Source organism: Hemibagrus wyckioides, linkage group LG10 (assembly GCF_019097595.1).
Source record: "Hemibagrus wyckioides isolate EC202008001 linkage group LG10, SWU_Hwy_1.0, whole genome shotgun sequence".
NCBI lineage: Eukaryota > Metazoa > Chordata > Actinopteri > Siluriformes > Bagridae > Hemibagrus > Hemibagrus wyckioides.
The window spans coordinates 8,945,001-8,967,528 of record NC_080719.1 but is presented as its reverse complement, the minus strand read 5'-3'; the positions used below and the strand labels follow the sequence as shown (position 1 = coordinate 8,967,528).

Genomic DNA, 22,528 nt, shown 5'->3' with positions numbered 1-22,528 from the left:
TGCTTGTTTTTTTAATCTATAAAACAGACCGCTTGGGGAAAACAGATAGCGGTTGCTGCAGTGACGTCCTCGAAATAGACCAATAGGAAGCTCGTATGCTAATCAGCGCGATTTTAGTAGGAAGTGTAGTCATGCCTCTGCGGTGTTGCCCACCCATCCACACACACCCGATCTCCGTCTTCTGAACTATGATTGGCTAGCCTTTCTTATAGTTGCGATGAATAGCCAATCATAGTGTAGAAAATTCAGTAGGCGGGATTGCCGAATGCGGGTGGGAGAAAGAACGTGTCTATTGCTGTCCTTAACTGTAATTTGGATGAGAGAGAGAGAGAGAGAGAGAGAATCTGCTAGAAAGGGTCAGCGGATAAATGCGGATACAAACAGTTGTCCGTATGGACAGGTTTAGAGACAGCTAACCTGTAAGAGAGATCTGTTGTTAAGCGGAAAAGGTAAGCCAGGCTTCAGACACTGTGAATTCTCTGTGCTCGATCTGATGCTTTATTTATCGCTCCTAGCTACAGTAGCTAACGCAGGCTAGCTCCTGACTGGCCTCTCCCATCCGGTAGTCCCGTGCAGCAGTCTTTTATTTACTTTCAGTGCTACAAGGCTTAGAAAACATTCATTTTTAATGTCATTTAAAAAAAAAACATTTTTGTACGTACAGAAACGGTGAATAAGGTGTACCCTAAACTCTGTGCTTTGTAAAGGTGGTATTAGACTGCAATGCCTCGGCCTCACCAGAGGAAAAACGGGCAAATAGTTGTTTTCTCACTGAAGTCCATTCAGATAGACATAAACAGGAGCCGGTTTCTATTTCTTCCCCACTGTGGTGTGTGTTAATGAACTGACTTTATGTTGCAATGATGCAGTATTGAAGTATTCCGCAGTCACGACCTCCTGATCTGAAAGTAATCTGAAAAACAGGAAAAATCGTGTATTTTTGTTTGTCTAGTCTGTCTAATTGCCTATATGTATCTGTCTATCTGTCTTTATCTATACAGATACACTAATCAGGCATAACATTATGACCACCTGCCTAATATTGTGTTGGTCCCCCTTTTGTTGTCAAAACACAACAAACTGTGATGCACTGTGTATCCTGACACCTTTCTATCAGAACCAGCATTAACTTCTTCAGCAATGTGAGCAACAGTAGCTCGTCTGTTGGATCGGATCACACGGGTCAGCCTTCACTCCCCACGTGCATCACTGAGCCTTGGCCGCCCATGATCCTGTCACCGGTTCACCACTGTTCCTTCCTTGGACCACTTTTGATAGATACTGACCACTGCAGACTGGGAACACCCCACAAGAGCTGCAGTTTTGGAGATGCTCTGATCCAGTCGTCTAGGCATCACAATCTGGCCCTTGTCAAACTCACTCAAATCCTTATGCTTGCCCATTTTTCCTGCTTTTAACATCAACTTTGAAGACAAAATGTTCACTTGCATCAGGTGCCATGATGATCACTTCAACCGTCAGTGGTCATAATGTTATGCCTGATTTGTGTGTGTGTGTGTGTGTATATATGTATATATATATATATACACACACACATACATATACATACAATTTTAATATTCATCACTGTCTACACTTCTGTCTATCTTTATCATTTCTTGTCTGACCATACTTATCTGTTCATTTCCTTTTTTCTGTCTTTATACTGATTGATCTGTCTGTCTTTCAATTTTTATTTGTAAGTGTATCTGTTTCTATATTTATCTATCTATCTTTATATTTGTCTCTCTGTCTGTCTTTTCTGTTTTTCTTCATATTTGTCTGTATTTCTGACTTTTTCGTGTTTATCTATTTGTCAGTTTGTACTTCTTTATCTGTAATTTTAATTTTTAAGTGTTTTCAAAACAGCAAAAGAGAAGTAAGAGCATTAGTATATTAATATAAAGCATTATTAATATTTGCTGTAAAATGACGTCCTCAGCATCACCTCTTTAGAGAGTTCATAGCTTTTCAGTTGTTTTGCATTATCCCTTTGTGAGCTTTTATTAGCCTGGATGGTGTAGGTAAAAGAGCGGGCCTCATTGTGTTGTGTCTTTATTGCTGCTGGCTGTGAACAGATTCCGTGTTATTTAACTCTGGCCTTCCTGACTGTCAGGACATTTGTAGGATTATTCAAGGCAAACTGCTCTTTAATTATATTCAGGCTAGTTCAGCCTGGAAGCTGTGTGTAACCCTAACATGTGATCGTGGCTTGTGGCTAATAATCTAAGATTTGTTTTTATAGCATTTGATGCACGATCACTGTGTTACTACCTACAAAGGTCTTAGAAACAAAAGAGTTAAAAACTTTCAGTTCTGGTGTCAGATTTTGTCATTTAATAATATATCTGTTTTTCTTTTCCAGGTTGGACCTGATCACTGTGACCACTCTGTCTTCTTTATCCAAGCATAAGAGATTACAATTTAGAAAGCCACACAAGCAACAGAGTACGTTTAGACACGTCTGCATAGATAACACAATAGTTCCTGTTTACACTTTTATTTCTGAAACTCATTTGCAGTTCCTCTTCACGTCATGGTGTTTTTGTTTTTTTCCCCTATTGTCAGACCAGCCATGAGTACTCACGAGCCAGAGGTGTACACGGTGGCGCCGGAGATGCCGGCCATGTTCGACGGGATGAAGCTGGCGGCTGTCGCCACCGTGCTGTACATCATCGTCCGGTGCCTGAATCTGAAAAGCCCCACCGCGCCCCCGGACATCACGTGCCAGGACACGCCTCTCAACCGCTTCCTCCTCAAATCCTGCCCCCTTCTGACCAAAGAGTGAGTGTTGTGGGTGGGCGCTTTCATCTTGAAACGCATCCTACATAATACATCACAGTTGTGTTACTCTGCGTAAAAGCCTATATATGAAAGCAAACACTCAAGCATCCATTGTTGTGGTACTCTGTATAGATTGTGGGAACGTGATCACTATAAACATCGTGAGTGCTATTTTTTTTTTAGAGATGTTTTTTTTTTCCTTGTGAAATGTTGCGTGGCTGAGGGAATGATCGACATGAATCTACCCCCTAGTTTTGGATTAGCTTGATGATGTTGGTCTGTGTTCTATTTATATTTCTAAGTGAAGGAGCTTTGACTCAAAGTGAGCAAACCGGGCAATCTCTAATGTTGATTTTTAACACTGAAGTTTGTTTTTAAAAAACGTAGATTAATTATACCATTCAAATTTGACCCGAATCAGGTCCGAAGGTGTCTAAGTTTGCTGTACTGTAATTTGACTGCAAGGCAAATCCCAGGTTTATATTGAAATAGTTGTCCAAATACGTAATACTAAGCATTCAAATCCTCCTGCGAAGTTTGTGTTTATAAGGTGGGAAGTCATAATTACGATATCAGCTAGTCACCTTGGTCTGGGCAAGACGGAGGTGTACCTTCTCCTAATTAACTAAAAAATGTGTTTTTTGCTTCATGTTTTTTATGAATCCACTGTTCCAATGCTATTGTATTTTGGGCAGGAAGTTAGCTTACATATACAGAGGGATAAAAAAAATCTATAAATAAAATGCATATGCAAATATAACATAAATGTTAACATTAACTTGCTGCAAAAACACATAACCAACTGAGAATCTGAGACGTGTAAATGTGCATTTCCAACAAATATTGATGAACTGAAATTCATCCATGCTGATTTTCTTTATATTCGTGCACATATGTTGTTAAATGCAGAAAACCGGTAATGCATCAAATGCTCCACTGTGTTACATTTAGTAACATCCAAAAAAAAAAGATGATTAAAAGTCAAAAAAGGCCAGCTAGGGACAGACAAACTTATATAGGATGTCATTTCTCTTGTCCTAATTGAATGGCTAGTTTTATTAGTTTCTACGTATGGATTTGTTAAAGCAATTTAAACTGGACACGATAAACTGTAACGATCGCACTCCTAGTAACGATTATACAGTTCAGAGCAAATCAATTGAGGGTTACATTATCGATTCTCCTTATACATTAACATATGATCTCTAATAGCCCCCCCCCCTCCGTGTAATTATTTAGATTTACTCCTATAAACCTTTTCGAAAGAACTGCATTTGTATATTCTTGATAAATGAGGCGAGGTTGTTGAGAGCTTTGGGATGTTTGGAAACAGGGTGGAGTTTTTCTTCTCCCTCTGTAGGTATGTTATTTCTGTGAGCAGTTTGTTATGCGAAACACATCTCAATAAATGCGTGCTTTTGTACAAACTGAAATATTTACGTAGTCAAGGCAACTGTGTTGAATCTTTGGTATGTTTCAACCCTGCTGTAGTGATTGATTCACTCTTTCTAAGTACTGGCTTGGGTTTGCATTTTAAATTCCATTAGAGGTGTGTGTGTGTGTGCGTGTGTGTGTGCGTGCTTAACCGTGTTAAGGTCTGCTTTATTATTTTGGCCGTGTCTTTTCTACACTGCGCCCCTTTAGTTCATTAGCATGAAGAGCGGGTGGCTGTTTCATTCGCAACCTTAAATTAGCGCTTGTTATGTAATCGTTTGTTTCCCAGCACAGTTATGACTCCCCGGGTCGAAGGATCAATCAATTCAGCAGCGGAGCGCCTCGTCTCATGCAGTATTTCATGTATACTCGCGTGACCCGAGCTGCTTCAGTGATCTTTTCAGAAGCAGTGGATAAAGAGGAAAAAGCAGGACTCGCTAATATGTATCTGGACCTTTGAACATTAATAGGCAGGTCAGACCAGCGTGGCCCTGCTGTTACTCACTTCCTGCATGCTTATCGCTTACTTATTACTGGTGCTTAGTGATAATGGCGGAGGAAAGAAACATAAACACAAAGCAGCCAAGGGTTTTATATAGCTCTAATCGTCTCTGTGTTGGAGACTATTCACGGGGCTGCTTCATCCTCTTTGTTGTTGTCAGGATAAACTGCAGCTAAATTTACTCCTCTAGTCAGTTCTTTTCTTGACTGTCATCGTCCTTTTTTATCATTCTAATTAGTCCCTGTTACAGTTTCCATTTATCAAACCCTGCTCTTATAGCGCTTGGCTGTTTATTGCTAATCAACTTGACGTGAAGTGCAAAAAAAAAAGAAGACAGGATGTACTCAATATTTACTTCCCTAAATGACATTGCTATAGAAAGAGATTTAGGAGCTCGAATTAAAAAAAAAAGCAAACAGATTAGCTATAAACTCCCATTTGTATCAGTTTTATAATACGCAATAAATAAAGTGCTGTTATAAAGCAGCTGGATCTATATAACATAATGGGACAGGTGCTATCTTATCGTTTGGAGAGATTGTGAAGAGGGTGTGTATGTGTGTGAACAGGATGCTGGTGGACTTTGCTGTCTAGGCAGGTATAAAGCGTGTCCTGAACAGCTGACCTTCTCCTCTCTTTAAGTGCCCCTGGTTTTTCCGTTCTCCGATCGCATTAATGGAGGTGCACCTGAGGTATACTGAATGAGGCATGACTGCTAAGCCTAACCGTGGTACCGTGATGGCGTCATAATGCACATTTTATAAGAAATCTATTACTGTGAGGCTTTTTGCTTCATCACAGCTGTTTGGAGAAGTTAACAGACACGATGGACTTGATTAATTTAGCCTGTGAATTAGTGCAACACAGGCATGCCAAGTAAACAAGAAAAGTCTGTCTTGGGAAACAGTCTTCTCAGACAATTTCCGTGTGTTTATGTTTCTGCCCTGAAGATTGAAGGCAGCTTGTTTCACAGCGATTGCATGTGGACAGAACCGTGTCTTTTTTTTTTAATTATAACAACGTCTTGTTTTTTTTTTTTTCCTCCAAGCCAAATGACTTGCATCTTTTGGTCATGACCTTGGTGTGCTATAGTAAAGTGTATAGATGAAATGAATGTATGCACCTCTCTATAGCGCAGATTTAATATTAATCACGGTTTCGTCTTCGTTCTGTGTGTTTGTGATTTTGTTTATATTAAGGCAGGAAAGGCTTGTTGTAATTAGTGTCACGTTTTCATAATGAATCGGCATACAAAGCAATAAACGTTAATAAGGAAAGCTGACATTTAAACAAGAAAACGATCATGATAAATCCAGTCCAGCGAGTAAGGAATAAAACGCAGCATGCTGTTAGAGCAGGATAATCAAACACAGGGTCATGGGATGCCGCACAGCTGTGTGTTTTCTAATAGCAGCACATCCTGAAGAGGTTTATTCCTTTTATACCACAGCAATTTGTCAATGATTAGACTGAATTGTTTTTAGAATGACGCACTGTAGTTTTTATCTGTTTACAGTGACTATTCCTAGACTTTGCACAACATTAAGTAACTTTAAACAAGGTTAGGTCCTGATATCACATACATAGTTTGTGATTAGTATTAGATTAAGGGACGAGTCTGCTATCCAAGTCCCTGTGTAAGCTGTTAGATTAGAATCAATAATATATTATAATATAAATCTCTAAATCTGTTTAAATCTCTAAATGTACTCTACATTTAATCTCAGGATAAAGCTTACAACAAACCATAAAGTCAAATATCCAAACCAGTCAGTTAAAAACAACCTAAAGTGACCAATAGCTTTAGACTATTCTATGTTTTAATTAACCTGACAAGAAGGAGTGGAATAGATTCAAGCTAAATTGCCCTGTCTAATTCTCCGTACCGGAGCCTGTAGATTTATCTTGTCTTTTGGGTACCATATTCGTTATTCCTTTAATTACAAAAGGAAGAATAACCGTGTCTCTCTCAATATAAACGAGGGAATATAACGCTACAGCTGGTTAGTGAATCTCCATCCACTTCCCTATAAAGATCACTGTGATGCTGCTGTGTGAGGATATGCTAGTTTTTTTTTTTTTTAATTAAATGCCATCTTGGGGGCAGGTTAAATATCAGTCGTTCAATATACGGCTCAGGTCTAATATGGTAGGCAATTACAGGTTAACTTACAGGGTAATTAGTAGTTATCGGTCATGTTTAAGTCATCGGTGGATCATAGTCTGCATGTGTACAATTGATTAAGTCTTAAAAGGTTCGCAGTAATAGCACAGCATATCAGCAGGCGATGAGAACGTGCCTTTGTTTAGGTTTATTGGAGCGATGCTGTTGTTTATTTGTGTAATTTGACTCTGTCCTGCAGATACATTCCTCCGCTATTGTGGGGAAAAAGTGGCCATTTACAGACGGCTCTGTATGGAAAGCTGGGCCGTGTGAGCTCCCCGCACCCGACCGGCCTGCGCATGTATCTGCCAATGCAGGACGGCGCCACAGCAACCTTTGATCTCTTCGAACCTCTGGCAGATCATCAGAGCGGAGGTCAGTGCCTCATGAGAGTACTGTTGCTTTGTGTTTGGGCTGCAGTGAAATGCTATACCTTTCATGGAGTCCTTTTACGTCTCTTCCGCTGAAAAATGATAAGTGTTTAATGGAGCATGACAGCCAAAAAAAAAAAACCAGAGTAGCTTTTTCAGTACCAAGAATTCAGCCTGAAAAGAATGTTTTGGCAAATTAACTTGTAATAACAAAGAATGAAGAACAGCAGTGTAAGAGTTCATGACTTGTTAGCATGACTCCTGCCAAAATTACCATGAGGATTATTACTAGCCAGATGGTGAGCTTTCCAAAGCTTGGACATAAGCAACAACTGAGCAGTTATTCGACAAACAATTGCATTACTAATTTCTTGCTTCACTGTTTTTATTAAAAAAAACAAAAGCTCAGAGTTATAAGGTGTTTCATGCAGATGCCCTTATCTAGAGCAACATACAAAAGTGCTTTGAATTCTCAACACTTGTTCACTAGGTTGTTAAGACTAAGGATACCTTCAGTCTAAAACTCTGTTGGGAGGAAATATAGCACTTTTTTTAAAAAATACTTAAAACAAATAGATAGTTTAAGTATTTCAGGAAAAGGTAGATCTTTACCTGTCATTTGACGACAGACAGTATAGCTATGCCCCATCTACTTAGTTATGTCTGACAAGTCTGACCAGTTTTTACACTGTAATCTTTCAATAACAAAAAATATCTAATATGCATCGCAACTTGCTGTATAGATATAGACTGCCACTCACATCTTGGTGTTAGATACCACACCATACCTCCAGAGGTATTGTGGAGTCCATGCCTTGACAGGCCAGGGCTGTTTTGGTGGCACAAGGGGGACCTACATAATACTAGGCAGGTGAATTGAATGTTCTGGCTGATCAGTGTACATTACCTTTAAAAACTTGGAGTATATTATAAGAAAAGAAAAGCTTTATGGGTGAGAACATGTATCTATGTGTAAGTTAAACTGGTAATATGTCATGTCCTGTTAATAATTTCCCAAATGTCAGCCATCCAGTTCTTCAGATGAAGTGTAAACACATTTGCATTCTCTCTAAATATCTCTGGCCAAATCAAACATGTCCTGGCCAACATGCAAATCGCTTGCGGTCAAATTTTCATGTCGTCTCACTCTTTCCCTCTCCGTCTCTACAGCGGAAGTCACCATGGTTATCTGCCCAGGCATTGGTAATCACAGCGAGAAGCACTACATCCGCACGTTTGTGGATCATTCACAGAAGCAAGGCTACCGCTGTGCCGTGCTCAACCACCTCGGGGCCTTGCCCAACATCGAGCTCACCTCCCCCCGCATGTTCACTTATGGTATGTTCCATAAAACATTCAGAACTGTACTCATTTAGAGCAGAGGTTTTAAGATTAAAAGATATCGTCTTTCTCTCTGGCAGTCCCCTTGCCCTTTAAGATGACTCTGCACATTTCTTCTCTTCTCAAATTGTACACACAAAAATCTGTTTCCTGCATTGCACATACATTTCCTGAGTAAATAGCGAAGTTATTTGCCAATTTCTGTTTTGCCAAGACATTTAACCATGGTATCTGTACACATGTTTTATACAGACAGGCCTTAGAGCTAAATAACATGTGTAAAACATGTTTCTCATGCCAAAGGCTGCTATATAAGTAAAGAATGAATATGGTACATTCACACAAACTACTTGTGTATAATAGCACACAAATACTAAGAGAAGGCTACGGTCATTTTGAGGTAGTATTTATGTAGGTTTTACATGTTTCTTCTCCACACTCTGTAGGCTGTACCTGGGAGTTTGCAGCCATGGTGGGCTACATAAAGAAGACCTACCCTCAGAGCCAGCTCATCGTGGTGGGCTTCAGTCTCGGTGGCAACATCGTCTGCAAATTCCTGGGGGAGAGCCATGCCAATCAGGAGCGTGTGCTGTGCTGCGTGAGCGTGTGCCAGGGCTACAGTGCACTCAGGTAAGCTGGAGATTTTCTGTGTAAAATCATGCAAAAGCTAATGTGGTTTCACAGTAGGAACATTAAGATTCATTAATTTGTCTCAGTGTTGACGAAACAGCTGTACCAATTTAGAACATTGAGTGTGGGGTGTTCGTGCCTTAATGGATCTGGGAGTCTTTATATTAGGAAAGTGAGATCTCGCAGGCCATTTTTTATTACTAGTAAACCAATATTCACAAATTATTTTCAAATACATTTCTTTTGGCTGTATGTAGCCCTTTCAGTTCCATGAAAGGAAGTAGGGCATATGTGCCTGTCAGTCCCAGTGAAGGAAGTATGGCATTAGGATCCTTGCCTGTCGTACAAAAGGGAACAAGGTGTGGCCTTTTGTGTTTATCAGGCCTACTAAAAGAATTTTGGACTCTGTACCTGTCATGTCTAATGAAGGAAGTATAAAGCTCAATAAAAGTGTCTTTTTGGCTGTCAGTACAAGGTGAACGAGAGATAGCTCCTGTGTCTTCATCTCAGTAAAGGTGGTGTTGCCATAGTGCTTGTTAAGTCGAGTACAAGAAGCCTCTGTGCCTGTCAGGTCCCAGTGAAGAAAGTAAGGCGTATGTGTCTGTCAGCCCCAATAAAGAGGTGTGTCCTCTGAGCTTGTCAGGCTCTGCAAAGTGTCTTTTTGTGGCTGCACAGAAGGGAAGGAGCCTCTGTGTCTCAGTCCAAATGGAGGAAGTATGACCTCAAAGTCAAAAGATGTCCTCCATTTATTCAGATTTCATGCTCTAAATATACACTTTCATTCAGAGGATTGTTCTGTGTGCATCAAGATGCACATTGTTTGCTTGATTAACAAGCCGTTTGTTAGTTAAGCAGCTGTAAATAGTTTAATATTTTACCAGCTGTGTTTGCTTCTTCAGCTAAAATGTTTTTGGCTAAACAGCGGTTATTGTTAGACGTGTGAGTTTTCTCATTCTCACATCTGTAGCACGTCTTTGGCCGTTGCGGTTCTAAGCAAAATTGAAACACTATTTGTAACATCCTATATCTGTGTAACATAGTGTGCACATGTAAACCGTCGTTTCTCAGGAACTCTGCGAATCTATAAACAGAACGAACTTGCTGTAGGACATTAGTGCCCCATTACTCAGCAAGCCATGGAATGAAGCCACTGTTCATGTGACAGCAGTGGAATGTTTCAGCTGTGTTAATAATGTGGATGGGTGAGCTACTTTACTGTTCAGCTCAGTAGGAAACTTCTAGAATATTAGCAGATTTTATGCACGAAACCCTTTTGGAAAGTATTACAGGCTGTGTGAAAGGCTGAATCATGTCGTTTATAAATGATCATGTTCTTTTTATGTACTTAATTATGGTTGATATAGCATGTTTCTCTGTGTGTATTTAGAGCTCAGGAGACCTTTCTGCAGTGGGACCAGTGCAGGCGTTTCTATAACTTCCTCATGGCTGACAACATGAAGAAGATCATTCTGTCACACAGGTAAGGCCCTTCACTGTAAACGAGGCACCTGCATGTATGAAACAGGACAACAGTTGTCTTGTTTCTGGTAGTTAAGAGCAATTCTCTATGGTATTTGCTGTAGCTGAGTTGTTTTTGATCTTTTCTTCCCACAGGGGCAGTCTGTTTGGAGGAGGCTCTCTTAAATTGATAGATGCAGATCTGAGACGCCTTTACACTGCCACCTCTCTCATGCAGATCGATGACAACATCATGAGGTGTGTGTGTTGCTTTGTGCATTCAAGAAGGCCTTATGTTTGTAAAAACAGCCCATACACATTGAAGATCAGACACCCTGTCGTTTAAATAAATAAATTAATGTTATATTAGCTTGTACATACCTTCAGTGCAACATGTATACTGCAGTTTATCTATAGAACACAGCAGTAATCAGTACATAACAGTATACTGAAATATGAAACAGTAATTTTGCTAAGTAACCTCAAAAGCTCTCAAGCATTCTTATGGAGATGATTCATGGCTTTAAACAGTTAACATATTTTATTATATTTAAAGATATATTTAAAGCACATTCAAGCTGTAATGCAATGTGCTCTGAGCAACCATGTTAAGAGACAGTGGGAATCAGGAAAACATCATTATTCCGTTTGTGCTAAAACAAAAATGTTGCCCTTATGCATATCTAGCGAAGAGCTTACCAAGAAATCAGAGTGTTTAGAGAGACCATTAGTGATAGAGAAAATCCGTTTTCTTATTTATAACCAAAAAGTGGAAGGAAATAACAAAACAAATATAAGACGGGCAAGAAAATCAACATAAACAGACCTAAAACTAGTGGAATAGAAGTCTAAATGTATATCAAACATGGTTGTAGTATTAATATCTTAACATTAGATTGGCCAAACTTTTTTCGCAGTTTGCATAGGAATATGGGTTTATGCATGGACAATGTTCCCCACAGTAACAAAGGCAGATGAGTCAAATGACATTTGAATCTAGAATGACTGATATGTTTTTCAGGTGTTGTGAAACCTCCAGTGTTAATAGACACTAAGGAAGCGCCACCCCATTCTCTCTCATCTTACATGATTAGTCATCTCTTATTCCTGCTATTAGTTATTATAACGTAGGAATGGTAGTAAAGTGAACTGTATGCACCTAAAATTATATTGAGGACAAAATATTTAAGGAGGATTTTTCGTCCAGTGCAGTAAAGGTGTGGATTAAGACAAATATCATTAATCGATTGTAGTAAATCGTAGTAAAATAATATTTCAAAAGCTGATCATCTTCTTCACACTTTGTTCATCAGTGTTGATTTTTATGTTCTAGAAAATTCCATGGACACAATTCCTTAAAAGAGTACTATGAGAAGGAGAGCTGTGTGCACTACATTCACAATGTGAGTACAGCTCGCATTGGTCACTTAAACAAATGAGTTCATTTTCATATATCCGATGTTATTCAAAAGTCTTTTTGACTTCCTTGTTTTTGTTGTCGTATTAAATCAGCTTCTTTGTGTCCACGTGTTGTAGGTGAATGTTCCACTCCTGCTGGTGAACTCCGCCGATGACCCTCTCGTACACCAATCTCTTCTCACAATCCCACGCACACTCTCAGGTACTGCTGCCTTTCTGAACACACACTTCATTTCAGTCATACACACTTTCGTTGATGAGGTGCTGGAAAAGAGAGGGTTTTTTTTTTTGATACACTAGCATCGAACTAGATGCCTTTATGTAATCGGATATGAAAAACTAAAGTTATATATTTCAAAACATTGCATCACATTTCATTAGTGATTTCCAATTTATTTATTTATTTTTGCTAAATGTTCTCAGCCTACTAAGGCAAGTTTGGTAGGCAAGTTCATGTTTGCATCTGGAGTTATTGGGCAAATGTAGCTAAGGGAGTCAGTTTTGCCTCAAATATTTTCTCAAATCTTCCAGTACTTTATATTTTGAACTGCTCAGCTTTTGCTGAAATTATTTCATCCATCTCTGTGAAGTAGGGCCTTGGACTGCTAGGCTGCAAATGTATCTGTCATCCACTGTTAGGGGTATCAACATCGGATGAGGCATTATTTCGAACAGATCTCTTCTTTTAAGTCTTTTGCACACAACACCACCCCTTGACAGTGTATCCAGACCATGCTGCAGTTTACAGCTTGCCTACTTCTGAAGATGAAGAGGCTCGCCAAGGACAAGTTGGCTGTTTTTAGAATGATGAGTGACTGAGATGCCATGTTAGTCCTAGATACTCACACACATAGACACAGCTGACTGCCAGTAAGTATGAGGAAAGGCTTAGTCATGGAGATCAGTCAGCACACATTACTGTGATGAAATGATATGCAACAACACGTTCTTTCAACTTATTCTATTAATATTAATATACGTTTATAAAGCATGTATATTAGTCTGTGGCTCTTAAATTACACTAAGTTGGCAAAGGTTTTGGGACACATTGAATTCAGGTGTTGTTTTTCAGGGGCTGGGCTTGGCACCTTAGTTCCAGTGAAAGGAACTCTTAATGTTTTAAGTGTAATCTAGTGTAATTTGTGTGAACGGTTTGGTGCACAAAGTGCACAAAGGAAGGTCCATAAAGACATGGATGAGTGACTTTGGTGTGGAGGAACTTGACTGGCCTGCACAGAGTCCTGACCTCAACCCGATGGAACACCTTTGGGATAAATTAGAGCGGAGACTGTGAGCCAGGCCTCCTCGTCCAACATCAGTGCCTGACCTCACAAATCCATATTATATTCATGTGCATGTAAAGGCAGACATCCCCGTTTTGGCATGGCTCGCAGTCTCCATTCAGATTCATCCCAGAGGTGTTCTGTCAGGTTGAGAGCTTGAACTTGTCCAAAATGTCTTGGTATGCTGAAGCATTAAGAGTTTCTTTCACTGAAACTATTGGGTCAAGCCCAACCCCTGAAAACAACACCTGAATTCAATGATTTGGAGGAGTGTCCCAAAACCTTTGCCAATGTAGTGTAGCTTATGCCCTTTGAGGTTGGTCTGAGTGTTCGACTTCAGTTCCGTCAAAATTTACTGCCATTAGCCATGATGTGAGAGACTTATTTAACCCTTTAAAGCTTAGGCCTAAAATAGCTCTTTATCTACATCTTTATATTTCTGACTATAACTTTAGAATTTATTAAAGCATCACCAAACACTGTTCTCAGATCACTCAACTTTTCAGTGGTGCCAATTTTTGAATACAAATGTGTATGTATAAAAAACATAATGAAAATATTGAGTGTAAAACAATCATAATTTTTGATTCCATATTTATGCAAGAAACAAAAAGTGTAGCTGGATAAATAACAGCTTGCTATACATACATACATACATACATACATACAAATAATTGCCATACATATATAGCAATTTACAACCTTTTAAGTTAAAGACAGGCATTTAAAAACAAAAACACTGGCTGCGAAGAACATATTGTTGGTCTTGGTTTCAGTTCACTTTTGTCCTTTGTGGGAAAGACAAAGTTCATCTGACTTATCAGCTTTATCCTATGATGAAACATTTCTATCCTGATATAAATAAAATGATCTCTTCGAGGGTGATGTAAATCAAATGCTTTGCCTTTCACCCAAAGCAGTAGATTTTAGACAAGCTAGAAAGCACAGCACATAAAATCGCTAGTTAAGGAAAATCTTTTGGAATAATGGGGTTTATCTTTCTTGTACATTTTCAGAAATACAATTTAAACAGTTGTCACTCAGTGCTTTCTCCAAGACACTTTGTCACCCTTCCGTACGTCTCAGTGTCTGCTCTGTGACCTTTAGATTTTTCTCGTCTCAAGAGAGACACAGAGGGCGTAAGCTTCATAGATTTCTTTTGCTTGAAGTGTGTTTGCTTTATTATTGGCTTTAAAAGATTGCTTAATGAGTGGGTTGTGGAACAAGTAGTTCAAGCTTCGGTGTCTGCCAGAGAACACTTTATCTTCAAGAAATCTATTTCTTTTCTGAGGTGCAAGAATAGAAAAACAAATTCAGATGTAAAAGGACTGAAAGAAAATTAAACTGTTGAGTAATAAATATGCAGGTTTATTCCTGATCACAGCTGATTTATAAATACAGGCATTTTAATTATAAATCACTTTAAAAAGGCCAAGGTTATACATAAGTATGTCCTAAACAAGTACAAGGTTTTGTCTGTTCTGACACGGGGGAAATAAAGCCAATGCATCTCCATATTAGTGATTTATTAAAAAATTCATAAAAATATGTTTTGTGATTAACTACAGTGACCTAAATCTTTGCTTTATTTTTCTCTCTTTAATGGATTTCTAATTTCTCAGTTTAAATCCATTGCAGTAAAAAATAAACATGTGTTATATCACCATATAAGACACACAAGTACACACTTTAAATATTTCAGAATGGAAAAGTAAAGAAGTATGCTTTTAGTCTTGACTTAAATGCCATAATAGAACTGATCTGAGGACACCAGAGACCCGGGGGGGGGGGGGGAGTAAAAGCAGAGGAAGCCGATGATCTCTGAGGAGGTCGCTCATTAAAAGCTTTAAAGACAATTAACCAGAAACTTAAATTTCACCCTGTAATAGACCAGGAGCCAAGTTTAATAGAGGTTAAAGAGAGGTTAAAACTTGGCTAATAGGATACATTTTCTTGGTATCAGCTTTATTCTCTGTACCCCAGCCAAGATATTTCTATTCATCTACTAGGGATGTAACTAAATATGAATACATTATTCAGAATGAACAGATAATGTGTTCAAACCAGATAAAATTACAGATTAAACTTGGCAGAAAGCTTCACAGGGCATCAGGTTGAGATAAGGAGTCTCCATCAGGAACGGTATCTCTCGGGATGCAGCAAAAAAAATAAGGTTGCATGGATGGGAGGTACTTTACTTGTTGCCACAGAGAAACATAGAGATATGAAGCTCATTAAAAATTAATGTACAGCATTCATTCAAAGTAACTGTGTGGTTAGGGTTGTTTAGGTTGCTAGTTTGTTTACAGTTGGTACTGACCACTGTATGTGTGTAGTATGAATACAATTTGAATATTCTTATGTCTCTGAGGTTGAGGAACTGACAGAGTACATAATAACAGGCCAGTGTAGACAATCTTGACATTTCTTCTACATCTGGGGTTTGTTTCCAGTGTTTGCTGTGTTTCCTGGTATTTATGGTTTACTTTTAAAGAAAAAACAACCATGCTCTTTAGACCTTTTCCAGTTCAGGGTTAAATCTGAATACAAATACAGATATTTTATGATACAAATAGTGGCACTGTATTACACTCCTAACAGTTCTGTATTAGCATTGCAACAATCAAGAAATCTTGGCTTTGTGAAATTGGAAAAGTATTTCATCTGCAATTACATGTAGTATAAAAAGATAAGAAGACACTCTGGACAGTCAGCCATTTCAGTCCCTCTGGAGAGTTATATTTAATTAACTTTACATTCAGTCTGATGAAATAAAGTAATGTTTTCCGCCCTTTTTTTCCCTCCCTGTCCCTCTCCAGAAAAGAAAGAGAATGTGATCTTCGCCCTGACGCTGCACGGCGGCCACCTGGGCTTCTTCGAGGGAGCCGTACTCTTCCCGCAGCCTCTCACCTGGATGGATAAGGTCATCGTGGGGTACGCCAACGCCATCTGCCAGTGGCAGAAGCAGAAGCCAGCATGCCAAAGCCAGGAAGACCAAGCCTCAGAGGGCACATGTGCGGACAATACTTCCTAAACTTTGACCTCTTGCCGTCTCTCGATTCATACCCATTCATGACCAAACCACTCAGACCTTTCTGACTGGTCTCATCTTACACACACGAAAAAAGCATCTTTGTGATCAGTGGTAGAGAAAATGTTCTATATTTTGGGGATCACTCACAACACATGCATACAGGCACATAAATGTTAAAGAGGATGAAATGAGGGCAGTGTTATACATGTACCATATTTTCTGGACTTAAAGATGCTAACACATGATGATATATATTTCGCATCACGCTAATTCTAAATACATTTGTTTTGGGGTTTTTTTTTTGTTTTTTTTTACGGAAAAACACAAACATTAGTTTGGCACTACAATAGATGCGTTACCTGGTGAAATTTTAAAAACCTTTTACACTATGTAGAGTTCTGAAAACTACAGACCTTTCTGGACTGTATATATAAAGTTACCCAACAAAAGTCAAAACTTTGTGTAGAAAAATTTTTTTAAGTCAGACTGCCTGTTTTTACCGCCATGTTTGTTAACACACAGTGACATCTGAAGGGCTTTGCCATGCTATGACTTCTTGATAAGGATGGACTTACAGACAGGACCAATTACACTAAAGTGCCATTATGGAGGCAGTAAAAACATACTTAAAAATGACTGCTACTTGAATTGCTACACAGATTTGCATCTTGCACTTATTGTCTGGAAAATATGGTACACGTTATATCGGTTTAAACATGTCAATAAATGCACTGGCCCTAAAAAAAAAAAAAGTTAGCTTTTAGCTGCTAGAGTGGAAAGACTTCAGCACAAACAGCTACTGTAGACCGACTGTGCACTACCACACTGTACATAACACTGAGGGAGCGGGCCGTTATGCAGGCACTGTGTGCTTATAGCGAGGACAGGCATGCTGCTGGTGCCTCTTCTGTGCTCTTCGAAATGCTCACTGGTCTGTCGATACCTCGACTAGACCTAGTCAGCACTTGTGTTATTCATTTAACTGTATTCATTTTGGGTGAAAAAAAATGAGTCCAATATGTACTCATCATAGCATTTTTTTTTTTTTTTTTAAAGCACTTTATATTATTTTTGCCATACATTCGTTGGGTAGTTAGAGGAAGATTGAGGTTCTAAAACAAAGACTAGATCATACAATGCACTCAGAGGGAGAGATGTCCAAACTCTTCAGCTCAATGACTCGATGATCCCTCCTGTTCACCAAAGCCTGACAATTCATCAAAACACATTCTATCAGTTCTGTACGCTTTACTGCGATGTTGTTCGGATTGCAGGAGTTTGGTTGAAGTGTGGATCAGAGTAGGAGTTCAGCAGGAGACTGCTCGTGTCTGTGAAAGCTGGCTCACCGCAGGCATGTTTCGTTTTTCATTTGTGCTTCGTGACCAGTTTTTATGGATGTGTTTCATTGTAATTTGTAAAGGGAACAGAATCTGCGAGAAAATGACTGCCTTTGTGTTCCAGTCCTTTTAGAGTAACTGCATGTTCTTGAATAGTTGGGATAGAATGGAAGCCGAAAAAAAAGTCATCTACTTTCAAGGGATTGTAAGAGGGGGAAATTTTTTTTTTTTTTTTTTTTCCCGTTCGCATCATTTTTAAAGGAATAGTTGAAATTAAATTTGCACAGTTTTCCTGTAATCCTAAATTTAGACTCGGACATGTTAGTGTCTGAGGTTCGCTCCGCTAGTTTTGTAGTGGAGCTACGATACTACTGTTGCTAACAGCTAAAGGAAGGATGCTTACAGCTATCAGTTTAACATTGTGCATGTCTAAGCCAGGTCGTGTTTCATAGTTCAAGGGTCTTTGTTTTTGATTCTGAGCTTCTCCGCTTTGTCCATGTTGGTTTTTTCCATTCGTTTCTCATTCAGGGGTGAATTCCAACCTCATCCTCAATTTTCAGGGTCCACCATTTACATTTATGGCATTTGGCAGGCTTACATTTATCTAATTAATACAGTTAAATGTCTAGGGCCACTGCTGTCAATCTGCCACTGCTGGGATTTGCACTAATGCACATCACTGAGTTATCACAGCCCCACCATGACTGTGACCAGAATATAAAGCTTACTGAATGTGAAGGAATGAAATTTGGCTAATTTGACCCGAATCATTATTAACTTGCTGAGAAAGAACGTGAATATATCTACAGTTATTAACTCTTTGACCTAACCCAGACTGTTTAAGATGACCACACAACACGACGCAGTTTGAATCCAGTATGCACGATGATAAACCGCTTGCTGTAAGACAACCATTAGTTGATAACGACATTATTCATATCCGTTAAGTGCAATTGGTTGCGATTGAGTCATTGGAAATGGGACGTAGATGTTTGAGACGATGGACGTTTGAGGAAACCGTCATTTTGGGAATGCACTCGGCCTGTTATTTCTCCATCATCCTGAAAGAGAAGGAAGTTCGAGTTAGTTGTTCTCTCCAGTGAGCAGAGCACAGACGCCACCTCCTGGTCTTTTGTTTCTTTGATTAATCTCCATATACACCAAAATCCTGTGTGTTTTCTAGTATTGATATTTGGGACAGACCTCAAACTCTAATCTCATGCAGTATATACTTTTTTATCTGCAGTAACAAAAGGGAAAAAAAAAAAAAAAAACACTTCTGATTGCTCTTCTATCGGATCTCATGTTAGTAGAACACTGATGAAGGAAAATCAGTTTTGTTCGTTCAGTATTGAAGCACACCAAGAGATCTGAGCTATCAGGAACACCAGCATCATTCCAGTCTCCATCAACTTGATGCTCAGCAACCTTCTGCCTTTCTGAATGTTTCTCACCGTTTTTTTTTTTTTTTTTGCACAACAAATGCAGGCTTTAGCTGTATCTCTTTAATTTTCAGAGTTAATTTTTTGATATCTATCTATATATGTGTGTATATATAATTGTCTTTCTTGCTGATGGTTATTTACTCATTTGTTTTGGACTATGATGTACATGAATAATCATCGGTTTGTGTGTTTATGCTGATCATCAGCACACGTTTTATTCTGAAAACCAAAACCAGAAAAAAATGTAAATATACACGGTGAAATTCTGTAGTTTATGTAACAGGGTGTTTTTTTGTTTTTCCATCAGCAATAACGTCTGAGGTTTGTTTGTTGTTGTTTTTTTCCATCATGCCAAACTGAGGGGCCTCGTCCAGAAAAATAAGAAGCGTGTCAAATTAGGAGTGTGAAATCACATTCCTGCTGTTCATACACACACACACACCCGCAATCATTTAGCATTGAAAAAGCATTTGTTTTAATATTCGATCATATTTATAAATCCGTTGGCATTCCCTCTGACTATCAGGTGGAAATCGCCGATGCAGTGTAAGATCATTCCATGATTTATGCAGTGAAATTTGATTTCTAGATTTATAGAGCTGATCACAGTGTATTCACAGTGCTGTGTGTTCGGTGGGTTGTTTGTACCCATGACTATATCATATTCCACCTTCACTAACCATAACAACCTAGTTGTGTCTAATTTCTTTTTTTTTCTTTCTTTTTTTATTTTGGGTGAAAAACAATGGCGTGTGATTGAATAATTGGAATTAAATATAATTCATGTGTTAAAATAAATTATTTTCTTGTATAAATATTTCTTGTGTCTTTGTCTTTTTTTTGTGATTCAGTTCTCTTGCATTATGGATGGATAATATTGTGCCGTAATCCGGGGTTGGGGATTTGATTCCATCCTCGTGTGTGTGTGAAAGAAAGAATGTGCTTCACCTCATGCCCTGAGTTCCCTCATACACCTACCAGGCTTAAGATTATGACTAATATTGTGTTGATCCCCCCTTTTGCTGCCAAAACAGCCCAGACTCATCATGCACTGTGTATTCTGACTCCTTTCTATCAGAACCAGCATTAACTTCTTCAGCAATGTGAGCAACAGTAGCTCGTCTGTTGGATCGGATCACACGGGCCAGCCTTCACTCTCCGCGTGCATCACTGAGTCTTGGTCGCCCATGACCCTGTCACCGGTTCACCACTGTTCCTTCCTTGGACCACTTTTGATACTGACCACTGTAGACCGGGAACACCCCACAAGAGCTGCAGTTTTGGAGATGTTCTGATCCAGTCGTCTAGCCATCACAATTTGGCCAAACTAAATATTATCTTAATATTATATTAAGATGTATTTATCAAACACATCAACTTTGAGGACAAAATGTTTACTTGCTGCTTAATATATCCCACCCACTAACAGGTGCCATGATGAGGAGATCATCAGAGTTATTAATTTCACCTCTCAGTGCTCATAATGTTATGCCTGATCGGTGTATACCATCCCAGCATTACAGAAAATGGATGGAGGCATTTGACTAAATGAACTTTTGTCCTCTAAATGATGGCTTACTCACTCAACTGTAATTCAGGCCCAGATTTCTCAAGCACTTCTGATACATGACTCTACAGCAGAGACAAGGTTTATTTTCCTCTATAAGGGATTTTATTCCAAATTATATTATTTTATTTGGACTGGAACTTTCATGTTGCTTGAGGTGGAGGCAACCATCTATTTATCGATTTATCTGCCATGGAGAAAAGACATGAGATGTCTCCTTGTAAAATAAAAAACACTAGGCTGTTTCAGGACAGCACTTACTATACGTATATTCTTAAGTCATTTCAAGTTCATATCAGCATGTTGAACATCCAGTATGTGTTTATCTGCAGCATGTCCATCGTCTTTTTCAGCTCATTGTGTTTGATGCCAGTGCATGCTGCAGGGTAAACCCCTTAAAGTTTTTACTAAGTACAGAGCCAGTCATCTGATTAGAAGTGTTAATATACGCTATATTGCCAAAAGTCTGCAGACATCCCAGTTTCGGCCTGGCTCACAGTCTTCACTCTAATTCATCACAAAGGTGTTCTGTCGGGTTGAGGTCAGGACTCAGTGCAGGTCAGTTAAGTTCCTCCACCCCAAACTCACTCATCCATGTCTTTATGGACCTTGCTTTGTGCACTGGTGTGCAGTCATGTTGGAACAGGAAGGGGTCATCCCCAAACTGTTCCCACAAATTAGGGAGCATGAAATTGTCCAAAATGTCTTGGTATGCTGAAGCATTAAGAATAATTTTCACTGGAACTAAGGGGCCGATCTCAACCCCTGAAAAACAACACCTGAATTCAATGGTTTGGAGGGGTGTCCCAAAACTTTTGGCAATATAATGTATATGTATTGCCACCTTGACCAACCGCATGCATGCTTAAAATGACTAAACATATTTCATAGTCATATTTTATTATAAACACTGCCAATTTATTATCCAGATCATGAAACCAATCAGGAAGAACAAAATCTGTATTCCACGAGAAGCACATTAGCATAAAACACTTCATTGTGGAGTGTGTGTATGTTTGGTTATGTCTTAAGGCTTGACTGGGTTAATGCTACAGTAATACTACATAACAGTCATTATCACCATTACCTTGTCTCCTTTTTAAAAAATTCTGTTTATATATTAACAAAGCAAGCACCCATTGTTCAGTATACTGTTTAAATTTTCTCATATGGTACAGTTCTTCCTGTCCACTCATAGTGTAAACATCTTTTTTCCCCACTTTTTCATATAGTACATCAATATACTCCATATATGTAGGTCAGAATAGCCTACTATAGCATAATAGCAGAATAGTATTTGTTGACTCGAGTCGTTTAAAGAGCTGTGTCTTCAGAGCCAAACAGCTTGTCTGCTGTCTCCTTGCCATCACAGCTCGGCCCTGTTCCGTTGAAGTCTGGAGGGAGGATTTCGGCACTGAAGTCTCGGAAGTAAGCGTCCAGATCATCTCCATGAACAAACACCTGGGCATGAGGAAAAGAGGAGATTAAAACTATTTTTTTCTGTGAAGTGGTTCATAAATTAAAAGGGAACTTGTGAAGACTTTACTGTGATAAAAACCCAAGACCGGGGTTTTCTCCAATGTCGGTAAAATGCTCTAGCATATGTATATACACTCTGATTTATTTAACTCTATTTCTGATGTATAGGGTTTTTCTTTGGTGTTATTCCTCTTACTTGTGCTGCTTTATCAACTTGAATTTCCCCTACAGGGGATTAATAAAGGTACATCTCATCTTATCTCATCTCAAGAGGAAGCAA

General features: G+C 38.9%; 2 protein-coding genes across 2 annotated transcripts in view; one reads left to right on the top strand and one right to left on the bottom strand.

The window, feature by feature from the left end:
- The first annotated feature begins 291 nt into the window (after positions 1-291).
- On the top strand, positions 292-20,019 carry abhd2a (abhydrolase domain containing 2, acylglycerol lipase a). The gene is made up of 11 exons (XM_058401024.1): positions 292-449; positions 2,366-2,448; positions 2,569-2,784; positions 7,084-7,259; positions 8,426-8,593; positions 9,043-9,226; positions 10,614-10,706; positions 10,841-10,942; positions 12,018-12,087; positions 12,221-12,305; positions 16,206-20,019. Exons 3-11 carry the CDS (start codon positions 2,576-2,578, stop codon positions 16,418-16,420), a joined length of 1,302 nt encoding a protein of 433 aa, XP_058257007.1. The 5' UTR covers positions 292-449; positions 2,366-2,448; positions 2,569-2,575; the 3' UTR covers positions 16,421-20,019.
- A 1,764-nt stretch (positions 20,020-21,783) lies between these two features.
- rlbp1a (retinaldehyde binding protein 1a) overlaps positions 21,784-22,528 on the bottom strand; it is a 6,656-nt gene continuing 5,911 nt past the window's right edge. The window contains exon 6 of the mRNA XM_058401310.1: positions 21,784-22,230. Within this exon, the coding sequence (XP_058257293.1) occupies positions 22,084-22,230 (147 nt within the window). The 3' untranslated portion in view covers positions 21,784-22,083. The remainder of the gene's footprint in view (positions 22,231-22,528) is intronic.

Coding starts and splice junctions, on each gene's coding strand:
- abhd2a (XM_058401024.1), top strand. CDS start 2,576: ATGAGTACTCACGAGCCAGAGGTGTACACGGTGGCGCCGGAGATGCCG. Junction 7,260..8,425: donor GGCAGATCATCAGAGCGGAG/GTCAGTGCCTCA, acceptor CCGTCTCTACAG/CGGAAGTCACCATGGTTATC. Junction 12,306..16,205: donor AATCCCACGCACACTCTCAG/GTACTGCTGCCT, acceptor GTCCCTCTCCAG/AAAAGAAAGAGAATGTGATC.